We start from the raw sequence: 16,877 nt of genomic DNA on the forward strand, positions 1-16,877 counted from the left end.
TAACTGTGTTAAAATAGGTAATGTTTGTTTTGTCACTTGCTCACATTAATTGCCTTCTGAGAATTAGATATTTTTAACATGGGTTGGCTTTTTGTGATTTCCAGCTATGTACATCTCTTACAGCTTCAGTAAATTTAAGTTATATGTACTAGAGGCAAATTCATCAGTTCATAAGATTTTTTTTTTTCATCCTTTTCTCCAGTCCAACTTCTATAGCTCAAGTTTCAGCTATTAAGCAGAAAATACTTAGAAATATCCAAATCCTTTACCTGAGAGCTGGTCCTCATTATTTTGGGGTAGCAGGGATTCATTAGAGTCCCTTGGCAAAATGTGTCTCCTCCAGCAAGCTGCCAGTAGAAACTTTACACTGAAAGACATTTCTTATCCTGAAAAGGATTCCCTGGATCTATCTAGAGCTAGATAAAGATCTAGACAGAGTTAGAAGGAAGAATCATACAAAGTTATTTGCTTTTACAAGAGTTTATTTAGTAACTGTTCCAAGAACCTAGATGACCTATACTTTAAATAACAGGGTTAGTACAAAGAGGGTTGCAACATGTGCTAACAGTCAGAAGCTGGACAAGATCTGGAACCCCGGGGTTATGAAGACATGGTAAATAACAGGTGCTGTTGCAAAGATCTTACAGTTTGAAAGGTAACAAGTAACAGGCAAGTGAGGCAAACTATTGAGCTGAGAGAAGAAAATAGGTTGACAAAAATAAATAGCATCCTTTATCCTGAACTCTAATGAATTGCAGCAAGTTCCTCAGAAGTGGCCTTTTCCAGGTCTGTCTCAGTGAATTCTTTATTCATATATATACTTCTAAGACAGTATTACTGGCTTCAGCTTCTATGCATATACTTCTAGCTGATGTGTTTAAGATTATAAATGGAATAAGAAAAATCACAGAAAAAGAAAATTGTCTAAATTATTTTAGCTATTTTGAACACATTACTTCCCCCCCTTAAAAAAAAAAGCTCTGAAGAGAAAGTATATTAAGCCAGCTTAATTACCCTTTAGATCTTGCTAGAAATCACAAAATAAAAATTATAGGCTGCACTCATCCTGAGGGCATACAATAGGAAAATCATATGTTTGACTTACTATTAGTGTTTATATATGCTCCCAAAGGAACAGGTTTTATTTCTTCAAAGAAAACAGAATTGTTGTGGTACACATCATACACCCCTGGGCCATGCACTGTAAGAAATTAGCTTTTCCACCATGACAGCTGGGAAGAAGTGATGTGGATAGATAACATTTCTGGGTAGACCAGATGCAAAGCCCATGCTCATCCTGATATTGAACAGATGCTGTGCTCCTTTGGTACTGCCTAGAACTTTGTAAGAACCATGACTGGTTCTGTGTGCAGATTAAAATGTTTTCTGAGGCTAAACTTTGAGAATGTGCAGTCTGACAGGTGAGCATATTCCAGCATTGGTACCACCATTTCTGTTAATCCCAGCACAGTGTAATAATAAATTCATGTCACCAGATGGAGCTTCAAGCCAGCTGTAATGGCATCTCCACACATGCACAGCTTGGCTTTTGTTTTTGTTTTAAACAGGAGCAGCAATTTCATAGCATATTTAAAATTTATTTTAAGAAATACACAGTATCCAATTAATTAGATTAATTAAGATGAAGGATTTATGGAATGAAATGATAAGAATGCATTTCCCTGAATACATTCACACTAAGGAGACATATAAAGAAAAAGCAGTTTAAAAGCATTTGCGGTGAACAATGGATGGACCAGCTTCATCATATTCCTGTTTGCTGATCCACATCTGCTGGAAAGTAGAGAGGGAAGCAAGGATAGAACCTCCAATCCAGACCGAGTACTTGCGTTCAGGAGGAGCAATGATCTGTTTAAGAAATTAAAACATTAAGTACAGCTGAGGTGAATAAAATACATTTTTATAGAAAAATCCTAAAGCAGTGATATGTGATATTAACAAAAAACCTGTATCTATGTGCTATTGCTATTGCTGCAAGCAGGAAGTTTAAAATTTGTTGTATAAGCCTATACCCTCAAATTCTCAAATGTTTTTGAAGCAAAGAACAGAAGATTTAAAGCAGCAGAAGGAAGATAGCTTGTCCAGGTCTCTTTCAAACTTGTAAGCCAAAGGCAAAAACAGCATTTCCTCTCTCCCATGTCCATCAGACTAGAAGGGCTGAAGAAGCTCACACTCAGCCTCAGAGGAAAATTTATGCTTCTGTGTTCATGCTGTTCTTTGGCCACATTAGGATATTTGACAGAAATCAACACCAACAAGATGAGAGAAGGCTCTCTTGTTCCAGCACCAAAGTTACCAGTTGATTATTTGCTAGATAATCCAGATGTGACTCAAAATATATTAAAAGCAGTTACTTTGTAAAGTGTTGCATGTTTCACTAGATCATTTGTAAATGCCAGCTCATGTAGTCTACAAATGATGGCACCATACATACCTTGATCTTCATGGTGCTGGGAGCCAGAGCAGTAATTTCCTTCTGCATCCTGTCTGCAATACCCGGGTACATTGTGGTGCCTCCAGACAGCACGTTGTTGGCATAAAGATCCTTTCTGATGTCTATGTCACATTTCATGATGCTGTTGTAAGTGGTTTCATGAATGCCAGCAGACTCCATGCCTGGGGAAGGCACAGAAGAACAGTGAGGAAGCAGCTCCATACAGAGACTTAAAATTGTTAATGCAGAACTGACATGCTGTTCAGGCACTATTTGGAAGACATCAGTCTCAGAGCTTTGGAAATATGGAAAGTCATTATTTGCTTAAGAGTTCCTTAGTGTTCCCTCTCTCCCCCTTACACACAACCACTCCTCCTTAAAAAGAAATTTGGGGGTGTGGAATAGTAAAGTTTCCACTAGGTTTTTGCAGGCAATCTCAATTGTCCTAAGAATTCCTTATATGGTCTTGGAATAATTTGTTTTCTTTTTTTTTTTTTTTTTCTTTTTAAAAATAAGTCAACTCAGAAAAGTCAAAATATGTCCTAATACCTCTAGGTATGCAACTACTTTATCTCTGAGTTGAAATTCTGCCTATTGGCAGAACTGACACTGGATTTCTGTGTGACCTAGTTGCAAATCTGCATTCATGGATGTTGATTAGCATGGCATCATCTTGGCTTTGCTCCGAAAAGGCGATGAACCGTGCATTCAGGATTTGGAGCAGTCTTCTGGAAAAATAAAAGTAGGTCTTGCTGCCTGCCTGCCCCTCCCACCTCTTCCCACTCCTGGCAAGCACATTCAAACATACAAAATGACACAGGCCCGATGCCAGAAGGCAGGAATAAACATTGTGGGTTTATTTTGGGAAAGCATTTTGGCTAATTGTTTAACATTAAGTTCTTCCTACCACATGAATAGCCCTGTTCTAAAAGGTTATTTTATAATGGGTGCTAGGACACACTCATATATAGGGCTAGGTGAGTTGTAATGGAGCCCAAGCAAAAGGAAACAGGGAGTTGGTGTTTCTGTGCAGTTTACAAGACAGAACAGTCGCTGAACCTACCAATGAAGGACGGCTGGAAGAGGGTCTCTGGGCACCGGAACCGCTCATTCCCAATGGTGATCACCTGGCCATCAGGGAGCTCATAGCTTTTTTCCAGAGAGGAGGAAGATGCAGCAGTGGCCATCTCATTTTCAAAGTCCAGGGCCACGTAACAGAGCTTTTCCTTGATGTCACGGACAATTTCACGCTCCGCTGTAAAGAGGATTCAACCTTTAAAGTGGCATTCAGGAAGGACCCAGACATGTTAACTGGTCGTTCCCTTTCATCCTCCAACACCCTCCCCATATTTTAAACAAATCCTCTGCCAGTCTTTCAAGGGACTTTCACGTTGGAAACCTTCAACTGCAGAACCACTGAGAGTCCTCCTGGGCCAGCAGAAGCACTGCCCAGGAGCACTGCTCCTTTCCAGCCAGTCCTTACCAGTGGTGACGAAGGAGTAGCCGCGCTCCGTCAGGATCTTCATGAGGTAGTCGGTCAGGTCGCGGCCGGCCAGGTCCAGGCGCATGATGGCGTGTGGCAGCGCGTAGCCCTCGTAGATGGGCACGTTGTGGGTGACACCATCCCCGGAGTCCAGCACGATCCCTTCGAGAAGGTGACACACGGTTCATTCCCTCACACCCACAGAGCTGCTCCAGACACCTGTGTTCCCCTGAGCCTTACCTGTGGTGCGCCCGGAGGCGTAGAGGGACAGGACGGCCTGAATAGCTACATACATGGCTGGCACATTGAACGTCTCGAACATGATCTGAAACGCAATTAAATAACTGTCTTAACACTAGAGGGCTCAGCTTAGTTGAAGCAATTTACTGGAAAAGAGGTAGAACACAAGATTTTCATATTTCTCTATGGTTGGCAAAAACAAGAAAGGAAAATACAAAATCTAAATCCAAAAATATTTGTCCTGTAAGATATCTCCCTGTATTTGGCCTATATCTTTATCATATTAATACAGCCACAAGCACATAATAAAGATAATTTTGTAATAAACAGATTAAGATGACGTAAAGTTTGGACAGACTGGAGTGCTCACGTTCAAAGTGGATACAATGATTTTCTAAACTACATGTAATAACATATAAATAAGACAGGTGGTCACTATGTGCTTTCCATCTTCCATAACTGAGAGGACAGAGTGCTGGACAGCATGCCGAACTGGAATGATGACATTCAGGTCCTGTTGGATGAAGAGGCTGGATTATTCCACAGCTTCAGTGGGAGCTTACCTGGGTCATTTTCTCGCGGTTGGCTTTGGGATTCAGCGGTGCTTCCGTCAGCAGCGTCGGGTGCTCTTCAGGTGCAACACGGAGCTCATTATAGAAAGAATGATGCCAGATCTGAGCATAAAGGGAGAAGCCAAGGGAAAGAATCACCATCAGTCAGCAGCTCAACATCATTTCCAGACAGGTACTGAGCTCCAGCACTCTGCTTGCAGCTCTAGATAAAGGCTGGTGATGTTTCTCAAGCAGTTGTTCTTACTGCCTCCATAGACACTACCAGAATAACTGTAGGAATAAAAGCACTGCCCTCAGGCTCTACTACCAGTAATATATGACTTTCTTTAAGGACACATAAGGAAAATGAATATGGTACTCTTACAGTAAAAAAGACAGAACAGGACACACTTGGTTCCAGCAATGCTATTTCAATAATGACTGAAAGGGAAACAGTTCCAGAACAACTCAGAGAACATATACAGAGTTCAGTAGATAATGGGTCTCTTGACAGTTCCATCTTTTGGTTTGTACAGGCCAGCCCAAGAATTCATGAAAAGAAATAAATGGTTTGTGAGGTTGAAAGTTAACTTGTGTTTATCACCTCCACACAACTTGTTCCTACAAGTTGTAAAAATCTGAGGCCAAGTGGACTGCAGTGAGGATGTTAATACACTGATAAGAGGTAAAGCAACCACAGGTTTTAGTCTGAAGGCCAAGAAGTATTTGCTAAGCTTATTTTCAAGCTGGTGGTGGTTAGGGACCGGTTGATATGTTTGGCATCTAAAAGATTTTGTTTTCAAGCAAATTTTACAATACTGAGACTCATTAAGTGCTGGGAGACTCCACACACTTACAGTGTATTGGGATGTCCAGACTGTTCCAAATAGCCCTATTTTCACAAAGCATTAAATGGAGATCCCATTTTAGAATCTTAGAAATTATATTATGAATATAAACATGGTTCTGGAAACCTTTCAGTCTAGCTCTGAAATGGATGCATTGCTCTGCTAATCTTCCAAGCATTAAAAGTATGTGTATAAACACTGCCCTTCACATCAGTATCACATACATGCTTTGCATTTTTGCAGAAACACATACCTTCTTAAATTCCATTTTTTACTAGCAAATTGATCTATTCCTTTTCTTTCTTCCTTCCCTTCTCTCTCCCCCTGCCCTTTTCTCAGTAACTCAAAGATCAGGCTAGAGTAAAAGAACTCCTAATTACAATTTTGATGTACTCCTACAGATACTCAAGCTTTAGATGCATGTTAACCTTGGCTGTCAACAAGCTTCTCCTTGCATACTGCATAGCATGACACTTTCATCTAAAATTTACTGGATATTCTGGAAATATTTGGTTCAAGTGGTTTTGTTGAGCAGTAGACATCAACTTTTCAAAGCTGAAGTACCTTCTCCATGTCGTCCCAGTTTGTGATGATGCCGTGCTCTATGGGGTATTTCAGGGTCAGGATTCCTCTCTTGCTTTGAGCCTCATCACCCACATAGCTGTCTTTTTGACCCATACCAACCATCACACCCTATAAAATAATACAAATTGTGTTAGTCTCTCAGGGAATGTCATAAAGTAGACAGAACATTAGCTGGGAAATAGATCCAGTTGCCAGTTATACTAGTTACAACATAGTTTACTAATACTAGCAAATGGAGAATTATGTGTTGCTCTTAAATTGCCAATATCAAAGTTTTGGTTATTAAATCTCTGGAGTTCATATTTCCACTGCAGTTAAGTAAACAGAACAAGTACAATATTAAATGCATCAAGAGAAAGTGGAAAAATTGAGTTGTTTTAATGTTTATTATTTAGGGATGAACAGTATGCTAAATGGTAATAAAGTGAAGTAAAAGCAAAAAATGATATTGTGCCATCTAAGGGTCAAGATGGAGTGATACACACTTTACATTAGCCAAAGCTTAAGTTTCAATATTTTTAATCCTCTATTTGAATGCCATAATACTGTAATTAGGGGTGGACAACTTAAATCCACCGTGTGGACTACATTACAGATATTTTCATGGATCCTGTAGAAATTATTAAAGGACCAGAAGCTGGAAACTACTTTGGACATACAGTGTTCTCTATATTAAGGTCAGAAATAATGAAAAAAAAATAGAATGTAGTAGGATCCTTTAAGTGCATAATACTCCTATGAGAACTTAGTCATTACAGATTCCAACCCTTGGCATCTCTAAATCTATGTCTCAAAAACAGGCATCCCAGATTTGCAGTTTTTAGTGCAATGATCCATCCTAATGAACAGGAAAGAAAGGTTCTAGAAATCTGTATTTGTTTCCACTGTAACTATATGGCTTGGTTTTGAACAATTAATATCATGTACCCTAGCTACAGACAATGGCATTTGAGCACAATTTGCAAATTATGGTAATTCCCAGAGGCCTCAATTAGCCCTCCAGTCCTAGTTTCTATATTGAAAGGCAGGTATTTCTCCAGTTCTGGAGAACTTAAGGTGCATTTACTGGTATATCTTACAAAGGGCTTGCCTCTTTCCACCAGAGCCTCGGGTGACATAGAAGCAATTAGGTGGAATCTGTTAATTACTTGGATTAGTTTGTTGTGACCTAGACAAGCTGCTCTAATTCATGCTAATGGTGATCTGTCTCATAAACTCTATAATTAACAGCTCAGATAATAAATGTATTTCCAAACTATTAAAATATAGTGTCATAAATCATATACAAAAATGCAAACCTTCAAGCTAAAGAAACTCAACCATAGACAGGTGCTCATTTCTGACACAGATAAATGAACAAAGGCAGAAAGATTAGGAGGAAGCAAACTGAAAATTGCAACTTCCTCCTTTAGTCTTTCACACATTACCTATTATCAGGTTAAAAGGCAGTCAGAATTTCCAGATGTTCCTCTGTTGGGCTTATTTGGATTTTGGGTTGGGTTTCTTTAAATTAGTTTTACTCACCTAGTTCTCTGGGTGATTCAAAATTAAAGGACAGGGAAAAGATGACATAGAAGGGAGTGAAACATTTTTAAAGGATTCCTTTCATAAGGCAAGAGGCTTCCTTGGATTCAGGTGAGCGCACTGCTGGACTCATTTTGCCTGGAAATACTGCTACACAGATCACCCTAGGCTGGACCAGCCCAGACACAGATGGCCCTGGCTGAAGAGCTGGGGACAGGCAGCAAAGCCTTCTACAAGCCCAGTAAGGAGCAAATTAGTTCATCACCTGGTGCCTGGGACGGCCCACGATGGACGGGAACACTGCCCTGGGAGCATCGTCTCCAGCAAAGCCAGCCTTACAGAGCCCTGAGCCATTGTCACAAACAAGGGCAGTGCTGTCCTCTTCCTCACACATCTTCTACTGCAGTGTCTGTCTTCCAGGCAGAAAACAGCCCTGTGAGAGCAGCAGGGAAGAAGTACATCAAAACCAGGAGTCACACTCAGGTGGCAGAGCCACCCTGGCTCTACGAAGCAATGAGAACCTGTAAGGAGGGGAATGGGAACCACAAGGGCTGCAGGGCTACAGGAGGGAATGGGCTTCCTTCTGAAAGCAGGAGAGGGTTCAGCTGTGTCTGCCAAAGGGCTGTGTGCACTAGAGATTATCCAGGGAATTCCAGAGGAGACTTCCAGCCCTGCAGCACGGGCACAGAGATCAGGGAGCAGCAAATGTTTATCTAAATTTGGTCTCAGAAATCCACGGCTGGGGGAGGGAGATAAAAGAGAGCACTGGACTGACAGCTGCAAAAGCAAGGATTCATTTGCACTGAATTCAGCACAGCTTCTCCTGCTGTTCCATCACCCTGGCACAATCCTGCACGTGGATAGCTGTTAAAGGTAAGAGCACTTCAACTTCCCCTTCTAGTCTTGGGCTTCCCAAAAACTAACTACATTAAATGCTGTGCACATACCAAGGGTCTTTTCCTGATGCAGATGTTAATCCACTGGTGAAGATGGCCAATTAAGTTTACATTTTACTTTTAAAAAGGTATAAATTTTCCAAACAAAAAAAGGGGAAAAAAAGACGTAAGTCTTTTCCAGTTCTCTCCCAATCATTCAGAAAAATAAACTCACTTTTAAAATTAAGCCAGAGACAGTATGTGTTTTAAAAACAGGCCATAACATCTGCTCTATCATCATTTCAAATCAGCTAATAAACTACATTTGTAGAGTGACAGAAGAATTTATGTTGGCTCCTTGGCTCAGTAAAAAGAAACTATTTTCTTCCTCTGGCAACAGGAAGATAATATGGGTAATAAAAATGCTTTGAAGACTTTGCATTAAAGCCAATTACAGAAACAAGCACTGAATACCAGGACTCAAGAAAAACTATTTGTTCACAATTTATAACCTGGTAGGGAATCACTTGGCCCACTGCAAGCCTGGGCTTCCATGCAGAGTTCAACAAATTGCAATGTGTTAACAGCTAAGGGAGGCAGCTGTCATCCATGGACCAGCTGGCTCCACACACAGTCTCCAAAATCTTCTGCTGCAGGAATGCTGGAAGTGCAGGCAGAAATGAGAATGGGGTCAGCAAGAGCCATGGCCAATGATCAAGGGAGCCACAAGCTGTCCAGCCTCTGCAGTGGATGGAACAAGCACAGACATTCTCCCAAATGCTTCATTTGAGATCCTCTGTCTCTCCAGCCAGGCAGCCACGAGCCATGGCAGCAGCCCTGCTCCCAGCAGAAAGCAAGGACAGGGAAATCCTGACTTGGTATTCCAGATATTCTATCATTATTACTGTGGAAGTTGCAATTTCTTCATTTATGAAACTCCTGGGGAAACAGGCTCTTTATATTAAAATATTTACTGAATGGAGTACAACTGTTATCTAACATGAATGAACAGACTGGTTTGGACAAACCATTTCCTAATTAGGAAATAAGCTTTTCAGCCGTCTGTTTTTGGAACAGCCTTTGAGGTCAGGGGGGTTGCTCAAACCAATGCTGCTAATGCAATGCCAAAAATCACTTGGGGGAGGGGAAGAAGGGGGCAGGAAAGGCTACATTTCTGAGCTTACTGGACTCTAAATGAAAACCATATTTAGTAATAAAGCACAAAAAGTTGAAAAATCAGACAGAGGGCTCTGCTACCAGGCAATGAGTTACAGCTCAGGACTGCCATGGCAGGCAGTAGCAAGATCTTAGAGCACCAAATGTGACTGAGTACTGTGGAAAAAAGGAAATTTTTCTCCCAAGTAAGCAGTATAGCCTTTAGCCTCTTTCTTCTCCCTGTTTTACATGTAAATATAATCAATCACCTCACCAATCTCCACAGTAAATTATAAAGAGAACTCCAGCTCCACACAAGGTGCTGTGTGCAGCCTGTTTGTTAATGAATGCTTGCATTTTACAGAGCAGTACCTTCACATACATAGAGACAAGGATGGATACACATGCATCCTCATTTTATCCTATTAGACACTGCTGATTTGCATACTTCCAGCTCCTCTTGCACTCACATTCCATGAAACACTCTTGCACTTCAAATTCATTTAAAAGCACTGAAGCAAATCAGGTGAGAAACACTACTACACACCCATCAGTAGCTCTGTCCCAAACCAGCACCCCAATGTCACACAGGTTCATTTAAGCCAGAGTACATCTGCAATTCTAGCAGTGGCATTATACAAATCATTACACAGTTGCTGAAGTGCTGGTAGAATCAGCAAAATTATTAGGGTAGAATTTTTCTTTCCCTTTTAGAATATAAAATAAAGATAACTCAGTATACAAATATTTTATCAATTCAATTCTAGCAAGTTTCTTAAGCAAATTACAGCACAGCAGTACATCCTCCTGAATAGCTTCCACTTGACATTATTTAATTGAAATCCTCCAGCAACCTGTAAATCATGCCATTGGTTCTGTGCCACTTACCCTGACAGTGCTTGGCTGGGGATGGCTGCTCTAGGGTGGGACACTCAGCATCTGAAATCTCAGAGGTTATATAGCCCCTTCAGCTCTTCTCCTCCCACCAGCCTCCCAAACAAGGAGCAGAGACAGACAGAGACAGAGCTGAAGTCTCTAACAAAACCATATAGGGACCTTAATACAAAAAACTCTAATCTGGGTGGCCACAGGCCCTGGGTCTCTTCCACTGCATTCCAGTGTAGAGCTCATGAAACAGGAGGAGACTTTCAGCTGTGTAAGATAAACACTTTAAAACTTCAGGAGAGTTGCTAAAATACAGAGAGAGTGTGCCCACAATAGACATGCTCTGGCAGGAGGATCATGTGTTCAATCAAGAGAGGTCCAGGAATTCACAGTAACATCCAAGAAGCAGAATGAGAAATTGGAAGAGCAGTCATTTATAACAGGGAAGCTCTTTTTAAACAAACACCTTGCTGTCATTAAAGATTTTCATAAAAACAATGAATAAGTATTTTTGGCCAGCTAAATAGCTGCTCAATTTTTCCACAAAGTCTCTTTAAAAACTTTGCATTTTGCTTGTATAATAACTATTGCCCACAGGCTTAAGGGTAGTAAAAAAGTACCAGCTGTTGTACAATGCTCACAGAGAAGCCTTTGAAAGTTGTGAAAATGTTCAGTTAAATTGTTATGATCTCCTCTGGTCTGTGATGGGTTAGAATCCATTCTGTTTCTCTGAAAGCTTATTTTCCAACTCCAGGACCTTTAGGCCAAATTTGCCCTAGAGCTGCTCCACTGATGGCCACAGGTCTGGACTGTCATAAGCTCACATCCCAAACTGATCACAATTAAGTTGTTGAATTTTATAAGCCCAGCTATCTTTTTCATTGAACATGTTTTTAGCAAATAAAGGAACAGTTCCCACTGCACAAGTTATTTTCAGCACAGGCCTGGGTTTCTATAGCTGTAGCAACTGTTCTCTGGGCAGATTAATTCTAGTGAAGCAGACCTTTCACAGCCAACAATGTTTTGTCATTAAGTTTGTACAGATGAGAAACAGCATCTCTTAACTCCAATATTAAGCCTCACAAATTCAAAAGATCTCCAAGCACACAAGCCAAGAGAGATGTGATAATCCAAGTGAGGTCCTTGCTTTGTAAGTCTTGTTACAGCAGGGAGAGGCACAGGGCTTTTATTCATGGAGTGCTTGCTGCCCAAGTAGCTTTCATGCAAGAAAACCTCCCAGAAAACCACAGTGAAAGTTTTTCTGATGTGAAAATTTAAGGAATAAATTACTAGCAGAGATAGCAAATAGGCAGAATTATGGATTGAACACCAAAAGGAATTTAACTTTTAAGGAAAGGAACTTTTAAGGAATGCAACTGTCTTGGAGAGTCAGAAACAGAAGCTAACAAGAGCTGGAACGTGAGCCATGCAAAAGCTATTTATTATTTCAGTTCCATCATCAGGGCAAAAGACAGAGATATTTAAGGGAAAAAAAAAAGGAGGGGAATAAAAAGAAAAAGAAAATACTCACCGAAGTAAGCAAGCCAAAAATGAGGATCTAAACAGGCCCTTTTTGCATATCTCCAACTGAAATGCAAAGGACAGCCAAAACCAAATTCTTTGTTTTCAAACAACACTCAACAACATAGCTGAGAAAACTTGCATACCTCATATAGAACATATGGTATTAGATCAGGGAACCTGGGTCAAGGGGAAGAGGAATTTCCCAGAGCAGAACCTCCAGTGCAGTATCATGTCTGATTTCCATAGCATCAATAATATAACATCATAACATTCAATTACCTTCCAGATCAAAAGAAACACACTCCAAGGTTTTCAGAAACATCATCCTTGAAATATCTTGAAAATACCTAGACTGGGACAAAGATTCAAAAGACTCCAAACTTTCTGCCTTACTGAGCAGAAGTTCACACTCCCAAAAAATCTTAGTGGTGATTGCACTATGGTGGAACCAGCACATGTGAGCTTGCAGAGCCAAGCAAACAACCCTTCAGCAGAGCTGGTACATCATCCACACTGCTCCTTGCCACAGCTAGAAATAGAGGCAAAGCTTTCCACAGGAGGCCTTTGTGAACATCAAGGGAAGAGTGGCCATGCTGGTACCAGAGCCTGGCCCTCTGCTAAGCTTCCTGCAGCCTTACCCACAGTTACTGCTGGAGGCAATGGTGGCAGCAGCACCCCTTGGCTACTCTGAGGAATGGTTATTTGGGTGGGGTCACACATGTCCTGCCCTGTCAGGGAAGAGTTCAGGGTGCTCATGGAAAAATACAGCTGGCACAGGGTCTCACTCAGAGCAGATATGGTGACTATGGTCACACAGTAAACAGCAGCTCTTTGGAAGGAGCTGCCACATGAAGGATATTTGTTAGACACAGGCACAGGCAGGCTGGGAGGCAGAAGTAAGCCCAGAGGCTGATGGAGCAGTAGGGAATGGATACACAGCAACAGCAGAGGGAAAATGCAGAGGTGCTGCCAGCCCCAGCTCCAGAGCACAATGAAGAGCTGTGCTCAGCAGGCAGCTAGTCCCTGCAGTGGACATTATGGAAAATGCCAGGGCAGGAAGGAAGGGAGGCATACAGGTGAACTATACAAGGAAATTAGGTCAGTCCAGCTCCAGGGACATTATAGAATAAAAGAGTTTCTTTTCATTTTAGTGACTCCATGCTGAAGTTATGATCACACAAATACTTCTATACATAAATGCTCATGTGAAAAAAATTACATTAGTAGCTTAAACCTTTCTTCTCAGTAACTTAGGTTATTGCCAGAAGGGCAGGGGGAGAGGTGAGAATAAACTCAGCATGAGACATGAATGAGAACCTAAAGAGAACTGCATAGAAGAAGTCTGGGAATCAGGCCTAGATGCTGGGGATCAAACCTCTGAACCCTCCTCTGCAGCTATGGACAAACAAGAGCTCATCTGAAATATATGTGTGTATATGGTGTGGGGCTTTGGGGTCTTGTTTGTTTGTTTGTTTTTCAAGGAAAAGAACAAAACACCATTCCTGAAAGTAGTTTAGCTTTCTCTCTGGGGGCCATTCCCAACATCAGATCCTGCTGCCTTTCAGTCCTTATCCCACTCATATGTATAGAAACTAACAGCACAATTTGCCTTGTGTGTCTGTACTCCAAGGTTCTTGTTCTTTCTTTGTTTCCATAGCCAAAACCTGTTTTTCATTTAACTCCCCCTGAGAACTTCTTCAGTTTTCCATGCTAAACCCTTTGGCAGTCTGCATCACAGGAGTATGTCTGGAGTACAATCACAGAAAGAAGAGGAAAAACTAATTTTGTCTCTCTTCAGTATCTTTTCCCCTGATCTTTAAACAGAGATACTATTGGGAACTGTCCTATTGACTTCAAGCACCTCTCAACTCATCAGTGGAAATTTAGCTACACCTTCCTTAAGTTCTTTATTTTCAGTAACTTGTGTGGATTGCCATATGGACTCAAGGAAATGGGCTCAGCTGGCCTGAAGGATGCCAGCTCAGAGGCCCAGCACCAGTGAGTAGATGCCATACTTTTTTGGTAAAGAAGGACAGGCTTATCCCAGTCTATAGAACACTGTGAATAAAGTGATCCCTTTGCTTGACTTTATAAGGGAAAACAACTTCTGAGATGTGTGTGGAGACCTTCCTGCCTCCATCCAATTGGCTGTTCAGGAATGAGGCTCTGCTAAATATGTCTCTGCTCCTTTTTATTTGGGGATTCCTTTCATCTTCGTAACATTAGCAGAATCTCTAAATGTTTTGGTTAGTCTGGCCTCAGGCCCTCTCCTCTATCTCATTGATAGGCTTTACACATCCCCACCCCCTATTTTGAGAAAGACAGGAATAAATAAGCTTTAGGGAGCAGAAAGTCACTCTAATAACCTGATTCATTGCAGCTGTCACACAGTAAGCATCTGTAAAGTGTCAGATTAACCATAAACTGTCAGACCCATAGATTAGCTTTCTCTGTGATTGTCAGGCTCCTGCACTGGCCTCTCTCTAACAGCTAAGACAAAATTGCTCTAATCATTTTCAAATACAAAGTTTAGAAAATAGTTCTGCCCATGCTCTTCAAGAGGTAGAGGAGACAGTGTTTGCCATCTGGGCCTCTTAAGTAGACTGGTGAAGGAATATTAATTCATAACCCTCCTTCATCTTCTTAACAAGGTATCTTCCTCTATGGTAATGTGGTAAAATTATCCCTCATTCAAAATCAAAGGAACATGTTCAAAGCAAAAATGAGATAATGCCTCCCCCATCATCCTTCTTAGATAAATAAACAGCACAAAAGGACAAGTCCTGCTGGGTCAGGCTGATATCCATACAGCTCAGTATCCTGTGTCTGAGATTTCCTGATAGCAGATACTTGGTCAGAAATGGGATACCTACAGTGGCAATTTTCTTCCTGTGTCCTTTCTCCTTCCTGATGTACAGCAGAAGGATTTCTTGAGACAGGAGTACCTATATCCTCATGCACAATAAATGCAGATATATTTCTATTTTTCCTCCATAAATTTGCCTAGTTTAAATACACAGTTTTGAATGCCCTTCACAATCTTTTTTTTTTTTTTTTTTGGTAGAAATAAACTACACATTTTGTCTGCAAGGCATCTCCCATAGCTCACACTCCAACTGGTGTAGACATGCCTAATGTTACAAGGAAAATCAGAAAGATAGTCAAAGCAACACTGTGTACACCAAGAGGTGCAAATCCAGCAGGGATGCTGGATAAGCCCTCAGCCCAGTTGCCCACTGGGTGCAAACTATCAGCAGCACCTCAGTAGCTGGATCACAGCTCATGCTGACAAATCTGCCCAAAATGACACTGTACATAAGCCTCACAGTAATGTTACAGTGGAACCTCTCTCAAGAGCCAGATTCTCCACCAGGATTAGCAGCAAGCTATCCAAACTTATATGTAAAAATGTCAAAATGTAAATGACATCTTCCCACCAGCTCACTGTGGAAAACAAGTCCTGTAGCTCTGGGGAAGTCAGACTTAACACAGCTTGCATGTGGGACAGGCAAGCACAGGGGTCCTTCCTGCACAGCACTTCCCAGCTCCACAGCCAGCACATTCCCAGACTGACAGCCACAAGGAGACAAGTTCTCCCCCATTTTTGCAGGTGGTTGTCCTGTTATTATCTCACCAAGAGCAAGATTTCAAGGGGAGCTTGCACATTGCAAGAAATCAGATGGTTCCCATGAGAGAAACTTGCTGGAAGTGAGTTTCACAGAGCTATTACAGATTAACCCTGTGGGCTCTGAATGCTGGGTTATATCCCAGCTCAGCTCCTCTATGAGCCAGTATCAAACCATGAGGAAAAGAACCTCTACAAGGTAATTTCCTTCACTAGCAAGTTTAACGATTTGCTGTAGTGCCAGACTTTCACTTTTGGCTCTAGATGTGGCAAACTGTGCAGTCACTCTCAGCACAAATGTCACCAAGATGGTACCTGCCTGTGCCAAAGGCTCAGCCCTGCTCTCATCTCTTCCTCCTGGCACTGGGTTTAGAGCACTCAGAGGTTATGTGTCACTGCTGGGCAGGACAGGGAGATGTGGCCACACTGCAACTTCCTTGTCTTCTGTATGAGTCACTCAGCACAACCTACAAACAGCTGAGAGCACAGCTGAACTTCTTTGGTTTTTAAACCTACACAAGAACCACTAAATAACAGTGAAGGAATGAGCATTGCATGGCAATAAACCAGAGAATGTACAAAATATACAAGGGCAAATCTACCACCTTTGTGACTAAAGTGAGCACACACTTTAAAAAACACCTTTGACAAAAAAGGAGATTACTTTTGGAATTGGCATTATGTGAAAGTGCATGCTGTTATATGCAAAGGTAAAAAACAGCATGGCAAGTACAAACAAATTTTATACATGTGCATTTTCTGTACCAGAAAAAAGAAGTCAGAAGTCAATTTGAAAGTTTGCAAAAACTTTTTGGGACTTTTCTGATTTCAACTCCACTGCAAGAGAATACTAAAAGAGCCGTCAGTAAAGTTGGGCATGGACATTGCAGCAGGCATGAACAACCTGCATCCTCACAGGGGTTACAAATATCCAAAGTGCCTCCAGAAAAATCAATACTTACTTTCATTAGCCCTTAAAAATGCTTGAGGGGTTTTCCCCAGGAAGAAAGGAAGTTTAACAAAAATTTCAAGCATGTAATGACAAGTAGCTAATTACAAACATACCAGATGAACACACCACTCTAAGTCAACCTATCACAGCTGCCAATACAGAATTTAAATAATAA

General features: G+C 41.3%; 1 protein-coding gene across 1 annotated transcript; it reads right to left on the reverse strand.

The window, feature by feature from the left end:
- Positions 1-461: 461 nt before the first annotated feature.
- ACTA2 (actin alpha 2, smooth muscle) lies at positions 462-10,680 on the reverse strand. Its single transcript, XM_056494295.1, has 9 exons — positions 10,605-10,680; positions 7,952-8,119; positions 6,142-6,270; positions 4,742-4,852; positions 4,179-4,263; positions 3,939-4,100; positions 3,519-3,710; positions 2,456-2,637; positions 462-1,869 (listed from the first exon to the last, which is right to left on the reverse strand). The coding sequence occupies exons 2-9, from the start codon at positions 8,078-8,080 to the stop codon at positions 1,726-1,728; spliced, it is 1,134 nt and encodes a 377-aa protein (XP_056350270.1). The 5' UTR covers positions 8,081-8,119; positions 10,605-10,680; the 3' UTR covers positions 462-1,725.
- Between the last annotated feature and the right edge of the window lie 6,197 nt (positions 10,681-16,877).

This window comes from Oenanthe melanoleuca, chromosome 6 (assembly GCF_029582105.1).
Source record: "Oenanthe melanoleuca isolate GR-GAL-2019-014 chromosome 6, OMel1.0, whole genome shotgun sequence".
In the NCBI taxonomy this organism is placed as follows: Eukaryota; Metazoa; Chordata; class Aves; order Passeriformes; family Muscicapidae; genus Oenanthe; species Oenanthe melanoleuca.